Source organism: Bombina bombina, chromosome 10 (genome assembly GCF_027579735.1).
Source record: "Bombina bombina isolate aBomBom1 chromosome 10, aBomBom1.pri, whole genome shotgun sequence".
NCBI classification, from domain to species: Eukaryota; Metazoa; Chordata; class Amphibia; order Anura; family Bombinatoridae; genus Bombina; species Bombina bombina.
The window spans coordinates 17,876,367-17,897,661 of NC_069508.1; the positions used below are offsets into that span (position 1 = coordinate 17,876,367).

General features: G+C 37.1%; 1 protein-coding gene across 2 annotated transcripts in view; it reads right to left on the reverse strand.

The window, feature by feature from the left end:
• The window catches only part of CFH (complement factor H), a 379,102-nt gene that overhangs the window by 67,013 nt on the left and 290,794 nt on the right, over positions 1–21,295 (reverse strand). For both annotated transcript variants that reach the window (XM_053693829.1, XM_053693830.1), the window contains exons 22-24: positions 13,790–13,969; positions 5,553–5,726; positions 5,266–5,463 (exon numbers count right to left, since the gene is read on the reverse strand). In XM_053693829.1, the coding sequence (XP_053549804.1) occupies positions 5,266–5,463; positions 5,553–5,726; positions 13,790–13,969 (552 nt within the window). The remainder of the gene's footprint in view (positions 1–5,265; positions 5,464–5,552; positions 5,727–13,789; positions 13,970–21,295) is intronic.

Below are 21,295 nucleotides of genomic sequence, written 5' to 3' on the forward strand. Positions count from 1 at the left end.
GGCCTCTGAATACTTTAAGAACAGTCTTTGTCCATTTGAGAGCGCTGCACCTTGACACTTTGCTATAATACAGTTCTCCAACAGTTCATTTGCAGTAGGGGTGCTTATCCACGGTTCTTCCGCAGGGAGATACTGGAAATCTGATGGTTTGTCCATGGGTATCCACTGGTTGCCTTGTCTACCCCATGAACAAACCATCAGATTTCCAGGATCTCCCTGCGGAAGAACCGTGGATAAGCACCCCTACTGCAAATGAACTGTTGGAGAACTGTATTATAGCAAAGTGTCAAGGTGCAGCGCTCTCAAATGGACAAAGACTGTTCTTAAAGTATTCAGAGGCCACCTAGAGACAGTTGTGCTGTTGCTATGTCATGCTTTACTGTGGAAAAGGAACTGTTGGACATATTGGGGGGTGCTAGCAATGCAGGTGGAGAGATAGAAGATGCAGCGTTGTTTGGGGGTAGATGGGGGGCTGGTTGGGTTTCTGTACTGGTAGACCGGTAGTTTTGGGAGGGCTGGAGGATAGATGGAAGGTATTGGAGGGACTGTACCTATATGCAGTGACAATTAGCCTATAAAAGTATATCACGACATGCAAATACTTTTCTCTTTAGTATTCTTATAGAGTTCTGTTACCATAATATAAGGCTTTACTAATTTTCTATGCCTGTCTATTTTTATGTTATTCTGTTAGAATAAAAGGATGGTATGTTAGGGGTAATATGAACCTGATGGCAGCCATCTTGTTCTTCGCAGCCATCTTGTTCCTCGCAGCCATTTTGTAATGAATAGACTTTATTATACTGGGGTATTATGCAGTGAGAATTATATGCATGTTATGAGTTTCTTTAGCTATTCGGCCTTGCCAATGTACCCTGGCCTAATGCCTAGAAGTAAGATAGAATAAGATAATATAAACAAGAGGCTTTAGACACTCGGTTGTCTCTGCAGATGGTAGTTTGTTATGACTCTGTAAATATTGTTATGAGAAACTCATGTTCCAGTTTTTCCTTGTAAATTGCTCTGTATAACTGTGTAAGATGACGCGGTCCTAACGTGTCATCCCCTTAACCCTGTATGTCACTATAAGAAAGGCTTGCACTGTGCAATAAACAGAATTGGCTTTCGATCATAATGCTGCGTGGTCTGAGTCATTCTAAGGGGCCCTTATCAGGTAATCTACATATGCCTCAGGTGGTACACTAGGCCCCAGGCTTTGGCCTGCACTGACACTTACCCCCTGAAGGGGACACCTAACAGTCAGTATACAGGCAAGTGGCAGAATATGTTAGGTGGATTTAAAGAGTTTGTTAGGGAGAACAAGATGTTTAGGCAAAATGTTTTAAAGCAGATTAGTTAGAACAACTTGTTGATTCAGTCAACAGGAGATAATGCATAAGCCAAGTCAGTCAGAATAGCAGAGTATAAAGTGCTTGGAAATACAGAAATGGGTTTAAGTCAAGCGTAGGTCCCGGTGCAGGAGGATACCTTGTTGCTGAATAGGTACCCCTCTGTCAACTGCACCTATTTCTTCAGAGACTATCGACACTTGTTCCCAAAACCTTGTTACGTAATATATTTCACTGCTCAAATAGTGTCCTTTTCAAATCCCCCAAAGACTTGCTTACTTGTTGTGTTGTTGCTCAAACGAGCATAGGAATACATCTGCCATATTGTAAGTAGAAGCTAGTGTTCAGCGTTTCCCGTCAGTTACTCCGCACTGCCACAAACCAGCATGGAAAGTCACGTGAGCCAGTCAGCCAATTGCTGACCCGCGTTTCACCCCCTCGTCACCCATTCCTGTATTTCCAAGCACTTTATACTCTGCTATCCTGACTGACTTGGCTTATGCATTATCTTCTGTTGACTGAATCAACAAATTGTTCTAACTAATCTGCTTTAAAACATTTTGCCTAAACTTCTTGTTCTCCCTAACAAACTCTTTAAATCCGCCTAACATATTGTGCCACTTGCCTGTATACTGACAGTTTGCAACTAACCAGTGGACAAAGAGTTCCAAGTTAAATAACACATGAAGATAATGACATGACTGTCCTTTTAAAGCGCTTAACAAATTGAAGCCTATTTTACTATTGGTCCTCTGATCATTTATCTACAGAAGAGCTTTCAATTATATGTTGTTGGTGCGTGGCCACGCAATTAGCTCTCTTTGAATGTTTTTGCATGTCATGATTTATTTTTTGTTTATTTATATACTAACTTGGTATTGAAGGGTTGTATATGGATGTTGTCTAGTTCGTCCATTTAGCACGTTTAGTTCAGTTTATCACTAAAACCTTTTTAGGTCTGGACTTTTGGACGGAATACACACATATCCATTCACCTTTCCCTCCCTTCTTCCCCTAGTCTTGGTCCTGGATTTGGATTTGAATAACTGTATAATATCTGCATCTTTATCTACCAGCTAGGTTTGTCACAAGGGACGGTCCTTTTTGTAAACTATGACTTTTGTTCTGATTTACAATTTTAAATATTTTTTTTATTAAGTTTTGGCTACATCCTATGTTGTATTTTGATACTTTCTGGTTCTGTGCTTCAGGCCAGCAGTTTGCACTAATGAAATCTGATTTTTTGCACTCACATCTCAAAAGAAACAGCAGCTGCCAGGGTGTCAGTAAAAATAAATTGTATCCAATATAGCAAAGATCCACACTCACTAGAATTTTGATATTTAATATAGTGAAGTTTCGGAGCTAGAATGCCCCTTCTTCAGGGTCTGAAGAAGGGGCATTCTTGCTCCGAAAAGTCACTATAATAAATATCACAATTAATACAAGTCCAGTGAGTGCGGATACTATATATATCTCAATTGTGCGGATCTTTACTATATATATCTCAATTTTCTGGGTGAAGTGTTGCATTATCTGACAGAAATGCAGGGGTGTTAATATATTTGGTCATGACTGTGTATATATATATATATATATATATATATATATATATATATATATATATAAATATTTATTAACCTCTGCAATATACTTTCTTAATTTATTTTGTCCTCTTTTCTTTTAATTACATTATGAAATTGTGAGCTTTTCAGTTCCTGTTAGAAATGGAAGTGCAGAACACTGTTATATACCACACAGCTATTGGCTGCACACTCTAGTGACCTATTTATAACTGTCCCTAATTGGCCACAGCAGAGAAGGTAACCTAAGTTACTCCCATTGTTTTATAAACACTAAAACTTTACACTTATTTTGTCACTTTTTAAACAGCTAATGAAACTTTAAAAAAATACATCTTACATTTAATTCTCAGAATCTTTTCTTTGACTGCTTCATTCTATTTAGCATTTATTTAGTGTTTAATGCCCCTTTAAATTTGAATACAGTGACACCTATTATATTACAGAAACTCAATGGGATTTAGAAAAACAACATTTTCAGAGTTAAATTCCAAACAAGAAAAGAGGACAAAATAAATAATGAGTTTATAAATAATGAAAATACATTATATTATATATATATTATCTCCACCATAACTCAAATGAGTATTGCTTTTTCACCTGTTTTGTTTAATTGGTAAAAAAGAAAAAAAATCTAAGTTTCCTGTACCTGACTCTGCTGCCTCAGAGGGGTTAAATGGAAATAACCTTCTTCTTAAATGTTTTAGTAGCAAATATGTCATGATAAATCCTTTTCTTGTCACACAGGTTGAGAACCTTATGAAACTGAACTAAGATCAAATTGCTGCAAATGATAATCACACTAGATGAGCCAATGAAGATTTTGTTTCTTTGGGAATGATTAATAAATAAGTGTTTGTGTTTTTGACTGCGACATAGACGCACGTCAGATGTGTTCTTGGTTTTGGTTACGCTGTTGGCTTTTTATGACTTTCATAAACATTCTGCTGCTGTATAACTTGCTAATGAGAACTTGTGTTTATAGATAAAGGTAACATTTTACCCTGTGAGAATTTAGTATCAGTTTGTCATGCAAGGAGTTTGTTCTGTTTTCTATTTGTAGCTCACATGAATGTTGTATCATATTCTCTATCTACACACAAACCCTCGCCCACTGCCCGGATACAATGCAACATAAAGTAGGTACGTATCATACTTACGCTTAGAGAAACATCTAGTATCATATTCCGTATCTACACACAAACCCTCGCCCACTGCCCGGATACAATGTAACATAAAGTAGGTACGTATCATACTTACGCTTAGAGAAACATCTAGTATCATATTCTGTAACTACACACAAACCCGCACCTACTGCCTGGATACAATGTAACATAAAGTAGGTATGTATCATACTTACGCTTAGAAAAACATTTTGTATCATATTCTGTATCTACACACAAACCCTTGCCCACTGCCCGGTATAATGTAACATAAAGTAGGTACGTATCATACTTACGCTTAGAAAAACATCTTGTATCATATTCTGTAACTACACACAAACCCGCACCCACTTCCCGGATACAATGTAACATAAAGTAGGTACGTATCATACTTTTGCTTAGAGAAACATCTAGTATCATATTCTGTATCTACACACAAACCCGCACCCACTGCCCAGATACAATGTAACATAAAGTAGGTACGTATTATACTTACGCTTAGAGAAACATCTAGTATCATATTCTGTATCTACACACAAACCCGCATCCACTGCCCGGATACAATGTAACATAAAGTAGGTACGTATCATACTTACGCTTAGAAAAACATCTTGTATCATATTCTGTAACTACACACAAACCCGCACCTACTTCCCGGATACAATGTAACATAAAGTAGGTACGTATCATACTTACGCTTAGAAAAACATATTGGGGCCCATTTATCAAAGGGCTTGCGGACCTGATCCGACACTGCGGATCAGGTCCGCAAGACCTCGCTAAATGCGGAGAGCAATACGCTCTCCACATTTAACATTGCACCAGCAGCTCACAAGAGCTGCTGGTGCAACGCCGCCCCCTGCTGACTCGCGGCCAATCGGCCGCCAGCAGGGAGCTGTCAATCAACCCGATCGTATTCGATCGGGTTGATTTCCGGCGGTTCCTGTCCGCCTGCTCAGAGCAGGCGGACAGGGTTATGAAGCAGCGGTCTTTAGACCGCTGCTTCATAACTTGTGTTTCTGGCGAGTCTGAAGACTCGCCAGAAACACGGCCCTTCAAGCTCCATACGGAGCTTGATAAATGGGCCTGATTGTATCATATTCTGTATCTACACACAAACCCTCGCCCACTGCCCGGTACAATGTAACATAAAGTTGGTACTTTACTTACGCTTAGAAAAACATTTTGGATAATGCATTCTGCCGTCAATACATTCAAGTCTTAGTGACGCTTGATTTGGATGACGTAACCCCAATTTACACTTAATATTCACTTCTGTGCCGTGTGTATGAGACTTATCCAGGTCATCTTGTGACCGTAGCTCTATGTGTTTATTGTTAAGTTCTTCTTCTGACACTGTACAGGGCTCTGCAAAAAAACAGGACTGTGAGATCAGTGGCTGATCCGAACATAAATATTTAATGTTATCTGATTAAACAGATGCACACTGCACTTACTGAGGCATTTAGGGATTTCAGACCACTCCCCTTTCGTGCATTTTACATTTACAGAACCAATTTGCACATAACCCGGATTGCACTCGAATTCCACTGACACTCCTGAGTCATAGCTGTCCTGCTGCTCGCTTTTAAGTTTTCCATTTGGAACATTAGGGGTAGAGACACACTTTCCTAGAATACACACAAAAATGTTATTGCAAATAAAATACGTTAATATGAATATATATCAGTAGCTTATAACCTCATTACAATAATGTTATTATGTAAAGCTTATAGTCATACTGTGTAGAGAATTCATTACATGTCTGTTTAATTTAAAGATTTAATTAACCATTTCTGCCCTTGCATTGTATATTTTCTCACCTCCCACTTTCAGTATTTTCTTAAGTGTTCAAATTACATTAAATTAATTTGTTTTCAAGGATGCATACAGGGAGTGCAGAATTATTAGGCAAGTTGTATTTTTGAGGATTAATTTTATTATTGAACAACAGCCATGTTCTCAATGAACCCAAAAAACTCATTAATATCAAAGCTGAATAGTTTTGGAAGTAGTTTTTAGTTTGTTTTTAGTTATAGCTATTTTAGGGGGATATCTGTGTGTGCAGGTGACTATTACTGTGCATAATTATTAGGCAACTTAACAAAAAACAAATATATACCCATTTCAATTATTTATTTTTACCAGTGAAACCAATATAACATCTCAACATTCACAAATATACATTTCTAACATTCAAAAACAAAACAAAAACAAATCAGTGACCAATATAGCCACCTTTCTTTGCAAGGACACTCAAAAGCCTGCCATCCATGGATTCTGTCAGTGTTTTGATCTGTTCACCATCAACATTGCGTGCAGCAGCAACCACAGCCTCCCAGACACTGTTCAGAGAGGTGTACTGTTTTCCCTCCTTGTAAATCTCACATTTGATGATGGACCACAGGTTCTCAATGGGGTTCAGATCAGGTGAACAAGGAGGCCATGTCATTAGATTTTCTTCTTTTATACCCTTTCTTGCCAGCCACGCTGTGGAGTACTTGGACGCGTGTGATGGAGCATTGTCCTGCATGAAAATCATGTTTTTCTTGAAGGATGCAGACTTCTTCCTGTACCACTGCTTGAAGAAGGTGTCTTCCAGAAACTGGCAGTAGGACTGGGAGTTGAGCTTGACTCCATCCTCAACCCGAAAAGGCCCCACAAGCTCATCTTTGATGATACCAGCCCAAACCAATACTCCACCTCCACCTTGCTGGCGTCTGAGTTGGACTGGAGCTTTCTGCCCTTTACCAATCCAGCCACGGGCCCATCCATCTGGCCCATCAAGACTCACTCTCATTTCATCAGTCCATAAAACCTTAGAAAAATCAGTCTTGAGATATTTCTTGGCCCAGTCTTGACGTTTCAGCTTGTGTGTCTTGTTCAGTGGTGGTCGTCTTTCAGCCTTTCTTACCTTGGCCATGTCTCTGAGTATTTCACACCTTGTGCTTTTGGGCACTCCAGTGATGTTGCAGCTCTGAAATATGGCCAAACTGGTGGCAAGTGGCATCTTGGCAGCTGCACGCTTGACTTTTCTCAGTTCATGGGCAGTTATTTTGCGCCTTGGTTTTTCCACACGCTTCTTGCGACCCTGTTGACTATTTTGAATGAAACGCTTGATTGTTCGATGATCACGCTTCAGAAGCTTTGCAATTTTAAGAGTGCTGCATCCCTCTGCAAGATATCTCACTATTTTTGACTTTTCTGAGCCTGTCAAGTCCTTCTTTTGACCTATTTTGCCAAAGGAAAGGAAGTTGCCTAATAATTATGCACACCTGATATAGGGTGTTGATGTCATTAGACCACACCCCTTCTCATTACAGAGATGCACATCACCTAATATGCTTAATTGGTAGTAGGCTTTCGAGCCTATACAGCTTGGAGTAAGACAACATGCATAAAGAGGATGATGTGGTCAAAATACTAATTTGCCTAATAATTCTGCACTCCCTGTATTATTATTATAATTATTATGATTCCTACAAAGATTACACTAATTCCCTATAAAAAGTGAATAATTAATTATGTACTGCATGCAGTAAGTTATCTGATTAGCATTTACCTTGTTTAACTAAAATCATTAAATAAATAATAATCCTATTAGTGCAATTTATCAGAACTCTCAGTCTCTTATTAAAAACTTTTGCACATTTTTACAATCTTAAATAAAACATTTATCATAACATAACTTACATTTTACTGATTGAAAACATTATTTTATTATATTATTGGCGGATGTGATTTTATTTGCCGATGTGCTTTTAAACTTTTTAATAAATATTTGAAGATTGGTTACATCATTGCTGCATTTTTTTCATCTCTGGATCGAGCACTCGTAGGGCCCCCTGTTGGTATTAATTTCCATCCAGTGTGTCTTGGAAAACATTAGCCTGTGCTACTACTGACAGAGACCGTGGGAACTACATTGCCCCTTCGGACCTCCTTTGCTGGAATAAAGACACGACCAGACCCTGGTGTCTGGGGAGTCTGCCGGGCAACTCTTTTGGACTCGGCCTGTTTGTACTGCACATTAGTGCCTTTTACCACGTGAGTAGGTTATCTATATACCTGCTTTTCCACACCTATCATTGTTGTTTTATCTGCACTATGTGGCGCCCTCTGTTTCTTCTGTTATAGATAATATAGATTATTTTATTTACCGATTTGCCTAATTACTTTCACAACATTACTTTTTCTATTATAATTCATTAAAAATGGGTAGATCACGATACTTTAAAAAAAAAAAAAAAAAAAACGTATCAAATAATGTTTTTTCAAAATTCTCCATATACTGTACTTTAACCCTTTCATGACATAGGCAATTGTCCAAGTTCTGAACGTAAACAAAACCTTGAATTTCAGCTATATGTCTTTTCAACCATAATTTACCCCTTTCACATTAAATGCACCCACACTAATTATATATTGATTTTTAGAGGACAGATAGGGCTTTCTTTTGGCATCTAATATTTATTTCTGAACTATAATTTTATATGAAAAAAATCTAAGTAAGTGTGAGAAATTAAGACATTTTAAGTTTTTTCCAAATGATTTTATTGTGAATATCATCACCCTGATATATATTAGTGCAATAAAATAACCATACTTGTGTTCAGCGATATCCCATGAGTATAACGATACCCCCATGTACAGGTTTTCTGAGATTTCTGGAATTTACAAGGCCCAACATAGGTCCTACCCATTTACATAGAAATCTGGCACATTCATTTTCTGGGCTTAAGTAGCCTTTCATACATTATAGCAGCCCAGGAATGAAAATTACCCCATCATGGCATACCATTTACAAAAGTAGACACCCCAGGGTATTCCAAAAGGGCCATGTCACATCTTTTTGTGAAGCCCCTTAGTCACAGCACCTGGCCAAATGTATTGGTCATTTTTGTTGCATGCATTTTTTACACAAACACTGCATTTTGGCTGTTTCTGTCATCAACATACACCAGTAAATCAGTAAGGGAACTTGGTTTCAAGAACAGGCTGAGCAATAGCCAGTATCTCAATAAGGGAACTTGGTTTCAGGAACAAGCTGAGCATATACCAGTATCTCAGTAAGGGAACTTGGTTTCAGGAACAGGCTGAGCAATAGCCAGTATCTCAGTAAGGGAACTTGGTTTCAGGAACCGGCTGAGTAAACGCCAGTATCTCAGTAAGGGAACTTGGTTTCAGGAACAGGCTGAGCAATACCCAGTATCTCAGTAAGGGAACTTGGTTTCAGGAACAGGCTGAGCAAACGCCAGTATCTCAGTAAGGGAACTTGGTTTCAGGAACAGGCTGAGCAATAGCCAGTATCTCAGTAAGGGAACTTGGTTTCAGGAACCGGCTGAGCAAACGCCAGTATCTCAGTAAGGGAACTTGGTTTCAGGAACAGGCTGAGCAAACGCCAGTATCTCAGTAAGGGAACTTGGTTTCAGGAACAGGCTGAGCAAACGCCAGTATCTCAGTAAGGGAACTTGGTTTCAGGAACAGGCTGAGCAAACGCCAGTATCTCAGTAAGGGAACTTGGTTTCAGGAACCGGCTGAGTAAACGCCAGTATCTCAGTAAGGGAACTTGGTTTCAGGAACAGGCTGAGCAAACGCCAGTATCTCAGTAAGGGAACTTGGTTTCAGGAACCGGCTGAGCAATAGCCAGTATCTCAGTAAGGGAACTTGGTTTCAGGAACAGGCTGAGCAAACGCCAGTATCTCAGTAAGGGAACTTGGTTTCAGGAACAGGCTGAGCAAATGCCAGTATCTCAGTAAGGGAACTTGGTTTCAGGAACAGGCTGAGCAAACGCCAGTATCTCAGTAAGGGAACTTGGTTTCAGGAACAGGCTGAGCAAATGCCAGTATCTCAGTAAGGGAACTTGGTTTCAGGAACAGGCTAAGCAAACGCCAGTATCTCAGTAAGGGAACTTGGTTTCAGGAACCGGCTGAGTAAACGCCAGTATCTCACTAAGGGAACTTGGTTTCAGGAACAGGCTGAGCAATAGCCAGTATCTCAGTAAGGGACCTTGGTTTCAGGAACCAGCTGAGCAAACGCCAGTATCTCAGTAAGGGAACTTGGTTTCAGGAACAGGCTGAGCAATAGCCAGTATCTCAATAAGGGAACTTGGTTTCAGGAACAAGCTGAGCATACACCAGTATCTCAGTAAGGGAACTTGGTTTCAGGAACAGGCTGAGCAAACGCCAGTATCTCAGTAAGGGAACTTGGTTTCAGGAACAGGCTGAGCAAACGCCAGTATCTCAGTAAGGGAACTTGGTTTCAGGAACCGGCTTAGTAAACGCCAGTATCTCAGTAAGGGAACTTGGTTTCAGGAACAGGCTGAGCAAACGCCAGTATCTCAGTAAGGGAACTTGGTTTCAGGAACAGGCTGAGCAATAGCCAGTATCTCAGTAAGGGAACTTGGTTTCAGGAACCGGCTGAGCAAACGCCAGTATCTCAGTAAGGGAACTTGGTTTCAGGAACAGGCTGAGCAATAGCCAGTATCTCAATAAGGGAACTTGGTTTCAGGAATAATCTGAGCATACACCAGTATCTCAGTAAGGGAACTTGGTTTCAGGAACAGGCTGAGCAAATGCCAGTATCTCAGTAAGGGAACTTGGTTTCAGGAACAGGCTGAGTAAACGCCAGTATCTCAGTAAGGGAACTTGGTTTCAGGAACAAGCTGAGCATACACCAGTATCTCAGTAAGGGAACTTGGTTTCAGGAACAGGCTGAGCAAACACCAGTATCTCAGTAAGGGAACTTGGTTTCAGGAACCGGCTGAGTAAACGCCAGTATCTCAGTAAGGGAACTTGGTTTCAGGAACAAGCTGAGCATACACCAGTATCTCAGTAAGGGAACTTGGTTTCAGGAACAGGCTGAGCAAACGCCAGTATCTCAGTAAGGGAACTTGGTTTCAGGAACAGGCTGAGCAAACGCCAGTATCTCAGTAAGGGAACTTGGTTTCAGGAACAGGCTGAGCAATAGCCAGTATCTCAGTAAGGGAACTTGGTTTCAGGAACCGGCTGAGCAAATGCCAGTATCTCAGTAAGGGAACTTGGTTTCAGGAACAGGCTGAGCAATAGCCAGTATCTCAGTAAGGGAACTTGGTTTCAGGAACCAGCTGAGCAAATGCCAGTATCTCAGTAAGGGAACTTGGTTTCAGGAACAGGCTGAGCAAACACCAGTATCTCTGTAAGGGAACTTGGTTTCATGAACCGGCTGAGCAAACGCCAGTATCTCAATAAGGGAACTTGGTTTCAGGAACAAGCTGAGCATACACCAGTATCTCAGTAAGGGAACTTGGTTTCAGGAACAGGCTGAGCAATAGCCAGTATCTCAATAAGGGAACTTGGTTTCAGGAACAAGCTGAGCATACACCAGTATCTCAGTAAGGGAACTTGGTTTCAGGAACAGGCTGAGCATACACCAGTATCTCAGTAAGGGAACTTGGTTTCAGGAACAGGCTGAGCAAACGTCAGTATCTCAGTAAGGGAACTTGGTTTCAGGAACAAGCTGAGCATACACCAGTATCTCAGTAAGGGAACTTGGTTTCAGGAACAGGCTGAGCATACACCAGTATCTCAGTAAGGGAACTTGGTTTCAGGAACAGGCTGAGCAAACGTCAGTATCTCAGTAAGGGAACTTGGTTTCAGGAACAGGCTGAGCAAACGTCAGTATCTCAGTAAGGGAACTTGGTTTCAGGAACAGGCTGAGCAAACGTCAGTATCTCAGTAAGGGAACTTGGTTTCAGGAACAGGCTGAGCAAACGCCAGTATCTCAGTAAGGGAACTTGGTTTCAGGAACAAGCTGAGCATACACCAGTATCTCAGTAAGGGAACTTGGTTTCAGGAACAGGCTGAGCAAACGTCAGTATCTCAGTAAGGGAACTTGGTTTCAGGAACAGGCTGAGCAAACGTCAGTATCTCAGTAAGGGAACTTGGTTTCAGGAACAGGCTGAGCAAACGCCAGTATCTCCGTAAGGGAACTTGGTTTCAGGAACAGGCTGAGCAAACGTCAGTATCTCAGTAAGGGAACTTGGTTTCAGGAACAGGCTGAGCAAACTCCAGTATCTCAGTAAGGGAACTTGGTTTCAGGAACAGACTGAAGACACAGGATAAACACAGACCTTGTCAGTTCAGGCAGGCAAAGGTTAAACAGAGACCTTGGCAGTTCAGGTAGGCAAAGGTTAAACACAGACCTTGGCAATTCACGTAGGCAAAGGTTAAACACAAGCCTTGGCATTCCAGACAGGCAAAGGTTAAACACAGGCCTTAGCAGTCCAGGCAGACAGAGGTTAAACACAGGTCTTGGCAGTCCAGGCAGGCAGAGGTTAAACACAGGCATTGGCAGTCCAGGCAGGCAGAGGTTAAACACAGATCCTGACACTTCAGGCAAGCAAGAGGTTAAGCACAGGCTTTGGTCATTCAAAACCAGGCTTCAAGGAAAAAAGGATACTTCTTCCACAAACAAAAGAACGGACTGAATAAACTCAGTGTCAGGGCAAAGACTGATTAGCCAGGCAGGTTTAAATAGGCTGTTGGTAATTACTCATTACCAACAGCTGACAAGAGCTGGAGCCAGAGAGCCTGAGAGAGAACAGAAAACAAAAAGGAAACATCCATAAGTAAAGGCTCTCTAGTGGCTCAGTGGTAAGTCACTGGGATACAGCCAGAGAGATCAGAGTTCAAGACCCGATCTGAGCATGACATAACTTAATTGTTTTCTTGTAAAATGTGCATTCTGCCTGTTCTGAGCATGGGCAAATCTGATTCCCTGTTTATCTAGTATTCAATAGTAGTAAACCAGTTCATGTTACTCTAGTTTTATGACATCTAGCTAGAAAAACTTTCCTGTAGAGAACACAGCCTCCTTGTAGGGCTGTAAAAGGAAGTAATGAACACTGCACAAATGGAGTTTCAAAAAAATAAATAAAAGGTAAAATCCTTTTAAAGGACCAGTAAATACAGTAGATTTGATTACTCAACAAATGCATAATAACAAAACAATACAATAGCACTTATTCTAAACGTCAAATTAGTGGGAGATTTTTAACAAATGCCTATTTCCACTCCTCCTGTATCATGTGACAATCATCAGCCAATCACAAATTCATTCAAGTATATTTTGTGAATTCTTGCACATGCTCAGTAGGAGCTGGTGACTAAAATTGTGTAAACATAAAAGAACTGTGCACATTTTGTTAATGGAAGTAAATTGGAATGTGGTTTAAACTTGCTGCTCTATCTGAATCATAAAAGTTTAATTTTGTCTTGAGTGTCCCTTTAAAATGAGGAATAGTATGTATTGCAATGGTCTCTATTAAAGGGACACTCAAGTCAAAATAAAGAGCAACAGTTTTAAGACACTTTGATAATGGAAGAAAACTGGAAATTTTGTGTAGTCTTTTTATATTCACACTATCTGGGAACAAGGTCTTACTGAGCATGTGCACAACCTCAAAGAGTATACTAGTATGGGATTGGCTGATGTCGGTCACATGATACAGGGGGACAGAAAAAAATACATTTGTCAGAAAGTGTTATTGCATTGTCTTTTTATTATGCACTTGTTAATTATGTAATTCTACTGCATTGAGTGGCCCTTTAAGTATAAGTCACTGCTTAGTGTTTTCTTTATTACAACAATGAGACTGATTTATAGCCATTTACTTTCCTCCCACACCTTCTCACATATGACCCAGTGCACTTACTATCAGCAATACATTTGGGATAATTTATAATGTTCGATCTGCATGTAGCTGTCAGGGAGGTCTCGGGTACCATTCCTTCATTACACTTAAACTCAACCGTTTCTCCACTTTCAATCTCACTGGTTCTATTTAAATAGATGCTGTTCTGTTCCATTGTTGTCTGTGATAAAACACACGAACCTGTGAAAGATAAAAATGATAAAATAGCTAATATATGATCATATAAAACATTACAGGGAAAGCGGAAACATATATAAATATATATCATGTGTGTTGCACTACTGGGAGGTAGCTGCACACATCGGGTGAGCCAGTGACAAGAAACCAATCTGTGAAGCCACTAATTATAAGCTAGCTCCCAGAAGAAGTACCAAGAAAACAATACAAATGTCATTATCTGAATCATGAAGTTTAATTTTGACTTTACTGTCCCTTTAAAGCAACAAAAACCAAAATAGTTTCTTTCATGCTTCAGATACAACATACAATTTTAAATTTTTTCCAATTTACTTCTATTATCACATGTGCTTCATTCTCTTGGTATCCTTTGCTGAAGGAGCAGGCATGAACTAGTGGGAGCTAGCTGAACACATCAGATAAGTCAGTGACGAGAGACGTATATGTGCAGCCACCAATCATCACCTTTCTCACAGCAGTGCATGCTCACAAGCCTACCTAGGTATGCTTTTAATTTTAACAAAGAATAGCAAGTGAACAAAGCAAATTAGTTAACAGAATTAAATTAGAACATTGTTTAAAATTGAGGGGAGGGTGGTCCTTTGGGGATGTGGAAGCTGAGCAGGAGGGCACATGACCTTTCACAAGCTTAATGTGATGTACCTTTGTCACATTCGGGGAGGGGGTGAATGTCTCAAGTAAAAATCCAGTATAAAACCTTATAAAAACTTATTTAGAATCTCCCAGTTATGCACTGTTAATAAGGTTAGGCTGGGACACCCACTGAAAGGTGCCGGGAAAACAATAAGAGCAGACACTCCCACCCATTCCCCTTTCCTACATATGAAAATACAGATTGTACAAACAGAACACAGCAGGAGTCTGTAAACACGTGAACATATTGGGGCTTGGTTAGGAGTAGGGATGGGCGAATGTTTCTAAAAATTCGAAATTTAAAACGAATTTTGATACGTTCGTTCGAATCGAATTTCGAATGTTTATATAACATTCTAACATTCTATTTTCGAATTTTCGTTTTCGAATTTTTCAATAAAATTCGAAAATATTAGTTTGAATAATAGAATGTTTAGCTACGTATATATTCATTCAATTTTGAAATGTAATATTCAAATTCGAATGTGACATTCAAATTTGAAATAGTATTTCTAGTCTACAACTGTGTTTAATAAATTTAATATTCGAATTCAAATGTGATATTCGAATGTCACATTCAAATTCGAATGTGACATTCGAATTCGAATGTGACATTTGAATTCGAATGTGACATTCGAAAACTGTAAATAACATTAGAAAATACATTTTTTAAGAATATTCGTTCTTATCAACATTCTATTATGTAAATCGATTTCTACAATAACATTTGTTCTAACATTCGGATATAAACACATTCGCCCATCCCTAGTTAGGAGTCTGAAAATCAGCACAATGTTATTAAAAAATAAGCAAAATGATACATTTTTACAAAAACACTCCCAGTTAGGCTATATAAATGGATCATCTATAAAACATTTATACCAAGAAAAATCTAATGTACAATGTTCCTTTCAGACCTCAAGTAAAGTGTTAGGGCTACAAAAAAAGTTACACAAATCTTATCTAAAACATATTAAAAATAAGTATTATACTATAATATAGACATATTTAATAGAAAATATCAGTTTATTATTGAAAATAATGTATAAAAATGGTTGAAAGGGGATATGGTATTTTCCAAGGTAAACGTTTGACTGGGAAGAGCTCAAACGTTTGTATATATATAGATATGTATTTATATTTGTATGCTTGAGTGTATAAATTTGTATATATATAGATATGTATTTATATTTGTATGCTTGAGTGTATAAATTTGTATATATATAGATATGTATTTATATTTAAATGCTTGAGTGTATACATTTGAAAATATATAGATATCTATTTATATTTGTATGCTTGAGTGTATACATTTGTATATATATAGATATGTATTTATATCTGTATGCTTGAGTGTATACATTTGTAAATATATAGATATGTATTTATATTTGTATGCTTGAGTGTATACATTTGTATATATATAGATATGTATTTATATTTGTATGCTTGAGTGTATACATTTGTAAATATATAGATATGTATTTATATTTGTATGCTTGAGTGTATACATTTGTATATATATAGATATGTATTTATATTTGTATGCTTGAGTGTATACATTTGTATATATATAGATATGTATTTATATTTGTATGCTTGAGTGTATACATTTGTAAATATATAGAATTATGTATTTATATTTGTATGCTTGAGTGTATACATTTGTAAATATATAGATATGTATTTATATTTGTATGCTTGAGTGTATACATTTGTATATATATATATAGATATGTATTTATATTTGTATGCTTGAGTGTATACATTTGTAAATATATAGATTTACCTTGAGCGCAGTTAGTGCTTAACATAGTTAAAATTTTATTGTTAAATCTGTAATCTATCTATGGGGAAGTGATCATTTTAGACTCTGCAGCTGGTATAACAAGTTACTGGAAATACATTAAGGGAAAAATAATTTTACAGTATACCGGCCCTTTACTGCAAGAATGCTTCTCTGGATTATGGTCTTTTGGAGGTATTTTAAAGGGTCATTATAGTTGTAAAATTACAAGCTCTAATTCTGCAAAGGGGTTAAACACACAATGGTTGCGTACCAGGGTTGTCTCTTAGCAACAGGAGTTGTTTTGACGTGTTACATCATTTTTTAACATTGGGCTTCGTTCTTATCAACATTCTATTATGTAAATCGATTTCTACAATAACATTTGTTCTAACATTCGGATATAAACACATTCGCCCATCCCTAGTTAGGAGTCTGAAAATCAGCACAATGTTATTAAAAAATAAGCAAAATGATACATTTTTACAAAAACACTCCCAGTTAGGCTATATAAATGGATCATCTATAAAACATTTATACCAAGAAAAATCTAATGTACAATGTTCCTTTCAGACCTCAAGTAAAGTGTTAGGGCTACAAAAAAAGTTACACAAATCTTATCTAAAACATATTAAAAATAAGTATTATACTATAATATAGACATATTTAATAGAAAATATCAGTTTATTATTGAAAATAATGTATAAAAATGGTTGAAAGGGGATATGGTATTTTCCAAGGTAAACGTTTGACTGGGAAGAGCTCAAACGTTTGTATATATATAGATATGTATTTATATTTGTATGCTTGAGTGTATAAATTTGTATATATATAGATATGTATTTATATTTGTATGCTTGAGTGTATAAATTTGTATATATATAGATATGTATTTATATTTAAATGCTTGAGTGTATACATTTGAAAATATATAGATATATATTTATATTTGTATGCTTGAGTGTATACATTTGTATATATATAGATATGTATTTATATCTGTATGCTTGAGTGTATACATTTGTAAATATATAGATATGTATTTATATTTGTATGCTTGAGTGTATACATTTGTATATATATAGATATGTATTTATATTTGTATGCTTGAGTGTATACATTTGTAAATATATAGATATGTATTTATATTTGTATGCTTGAGTGTATACATTTGTATATATATAGATATGTATTTATATTTGTATGCTTGAGTGTATACATTTGTATATATATAGATATGTATTTATATTTGTATGCTTGAGTGTATACATTTGTAAATATATAGAATTATGTATTTATATTTGTATGCTTGAGTGTATACATTTGTAAATATATAGATATGTATTTATATTTGTATGCTTGAGTGTATACATTTGTATATATATATAGATATGTATTTATATTTGTATGCTTGAGTGTATACATTTGTAAATATATATAGATATGTATTTATATTTGTATGCTTGAGTGTATACATTTGTAAATATATAGATATGTATTTATATTTGTATGCTTGGGTGTATACATTTGTATATATATAGATATGTATTTATATTTGTATGCTTGAGTGTATACATTTGTAAATATATAGATATGTATTTATATTTGTATGCTTGAGTGTATACATTTGTAAATATATAGATATGTATTTATATTTGTATGCTTGAGTGTATACATTTGTATATATATATAGATATGTATTTATATTTGTATGCTTGAGTGTATACATTTGTAAATATATAGATATGTATTTATATTTGTATGCTTGAGTGTATACATTTGTATATATATAGACATGTATTTATATTTGTATGCTTGAGTGTATACATTTGTATATATATAGATATGTATTTATATTTGTATGCTTGAGTGTATACATTTGTATATATATAGATATGTATTTATATTTGTATGCTTGAGTGTATACATTTGTAAATATGTATGTGCACAAATGAAAAACATACAAATTTAAAGTAGTCTTAATGCACCTTCGGATTCAGTGCAGTTTTTTAAGTGCTCCCTACAAGTCTACTAGGAAAGGTTGTGTTAGCGTAGTAGTGTTAACTGACCTCTAGATATTAATGTGCCTCAGTCTTTCGCTCAAGCGACTCGTTTTTACTTGTAATACCAGCACAAACATACGAGAGCTATTGATTTACCTTGAGCGCAGTTAGTGCTTAACATAGTTAAAATTTTATTGTTAAATCTGTAATCTATCTATGGGGAAGTGATCATTTTAGACTCTGCAGCTGGTATAACAAGTTACTGGAAATACATTAAGGGAAAAATAATTTTACAGTATACCGGCCCTTTACTGCAAGAATGCTTCTCTGGATTATGGTCTTTTGGAGGTATTTTAAAGGGTCATTATAGTTGTAAAATTACAAGCTCTAATTCTGCAAAGGGGTTAAACACACAATGGTTGCGTACCAGGGTTGTCTCTTAGCAACAGGAGTTGTTTTGACGTGTTACATCATTTTTTAACATTGGGCTTTGTTTTTCTTTTGTTCTGGTCGTGTGATTTTCGCATTTTTAGTGCAAGTCTTTCCCACATCATTTCTTCATCCATTTGTTGGAGTACCTTACTGGGAGTGCTTCTTTGTATCTTCACTATTGAATGTGATTCTAACCTGGGTTGTTCACCGACTACTTTCTCTGTTTAACCCTTGGCTCTTCAACTTCTGATCCAGAGTAGACCTTGGACTGTTTATTTGTCTGTTCTATTGAGATTCTAACCCGGCTTGTTTACTGACTTCTCTCTCTGTTTAACCCTTGGCTCCTGAACTGTTGATCCGGAGTAGACCTTGAATTGTTTATTGACTAATTTTTTGTCTAGATATTTTCTGCCTTCTGCTGACCTCTACTTGTCTCCTAAAAAAAATTTAGCCTGCTCCCGACTGCTGCCTGTACGACTATATTTCTTGTGCTGGGTCTTATCCTGTTTGTTGAGGGTGTAATAATTATTCACTTCTCAACCTCTGGGTCCATTCCTGGGTGCCACACAACATTTCCTACAGCACAAATGGGCCATAAACAAAATGGACTCAGAAGAAGTGGCAACAGCAGTTGCAAAACGATAAGATGAAAAACGGGATCATCTAACTGAAATATTGAACACATTCCTCTGAATGTCTCAAAAATCTGACCTATCCGTGTCAATAATACCTACATTAACTACTCCTGTCAGTAGTGCTATCATCTCTATTTCCAGACCAAAGTTACAAGTACCTTAGAAATACAATGGAAATTCTGATGATTGTTGGAGATTTCTAAATCAATTCTATTCGCATTTTAGACAATCTTCAGACCTTTTCTACTTCGGGTTCTCAAGAAACCTTCATAATCTCCTTAGTGACAGAAAAGGCTGTGACATGGGTTTCACTATTTTTAGAGAAGGAGGTTTTTATGAATGCAAGTCTTCTTTGACGAGCCAGGAAGAGCTACTGCTGCTGCTGAGGAAGCTAATCTTTTCAATCTACATCAATGTAACATGATGATAGCACAGAATGTTATATATTTCAGGACCATAGCAGCAGAGACCAACTGGAACCAAAAAGAGTTAAGAGACACTTTTCAAAAAGGTTTAGCTGATCGATTAAAGGATTGACTGGTTTTCAAAGATTTACCAAACTCTCTTAAGGATTTCTTTCCTCTGTGCATTCAACTGGATACCAGACTATTGGAGAAAGAGAGAGCTTGCAAGGTCCATCAACCACCTATATCTCTAGCTTCAAGATTTCAAGTTCCACAAACTCAACTACAGACATCAATACCTTCTGCATCTAATGAGCCCATGGAAGTGGTGTTCTTACACCTTTCTGTAGCTGAAAGACTAAGAAGAAAAAGCCTTGCATTATGCTTATATTGTGGCATTAAGGCTTATCTATGTGAAATACCCAAATCCTACTGATTTGTCTTTGGGGAATGTTGTTCTTGAAGTGTTGGATTATTCGCTGACACAACTGTTGGCAGATTGACGAGTCTCATCCCATCCTTGCTCTTGAAGGACTATAGTAAAAAACAGGGAGAAGAGGTATGCTCCCTTCTAATATAGAGATAATGTAATCCTAAAACAAGGTGCAGCCTATAAAGAATTATACATATACAAATGTAAGAGAGCAAACCACACAAAATAAGTGGGTTCTAAAGTCTAGGTATACAGCACACTTATTCAAATTATAATAACAATAACAATAATAATATTAATAATAATAACAAGAAAGAAAAACAAAAGCTAGAAAATTGCATACAAAAAATTACATATTTAATAATTGAAAATATCACATATATTCAAAAGAGTGAATGCAGGGTACCCCATCATTAATCAAGGCCTAGTAATACAAGCAGTTGTATATAGCGGTGTCTGTGGTGCACCACAATAATCATTATGTATGCTAATCATTATGTATGCTAGTTAGAGAGACTGTCCCAAGCAGCAAAGCGGAAAGTAAGTTAAGCGTATAGCTGGATGTTAGCACTTTATAAGCTTGATAGTGCAGGTAGAGTCAACCCGATTGTATACATCAAAGTATAAGCTACACTTTGTACTCTCACCAAAGGCAACAATTTCTTACCACCTTACGGAACCAAAGGAGGAAGATAGCGGACTGCTGCCAGAGAGATAAGTAGTAAGAAGTGAATACAGCGCCAACAAGAGGCCAAGAGATAAATATACTCACAGAGAGATAAAAGAAGATTATTTAATGAACCATGTTAAAAAGCATCAGTAATAAAAGACTATATATAAAAAAAACTATATACATACAGGATTGAAACCGAAATCAAGTTTCTACCCTACTTATGCAAAGGGAAATGCCATCGATGCATTTGAGATCATGGTTACTAAAGACATCAGAGATATCAAACCAAAGAAATTGAAGAGGATAAGA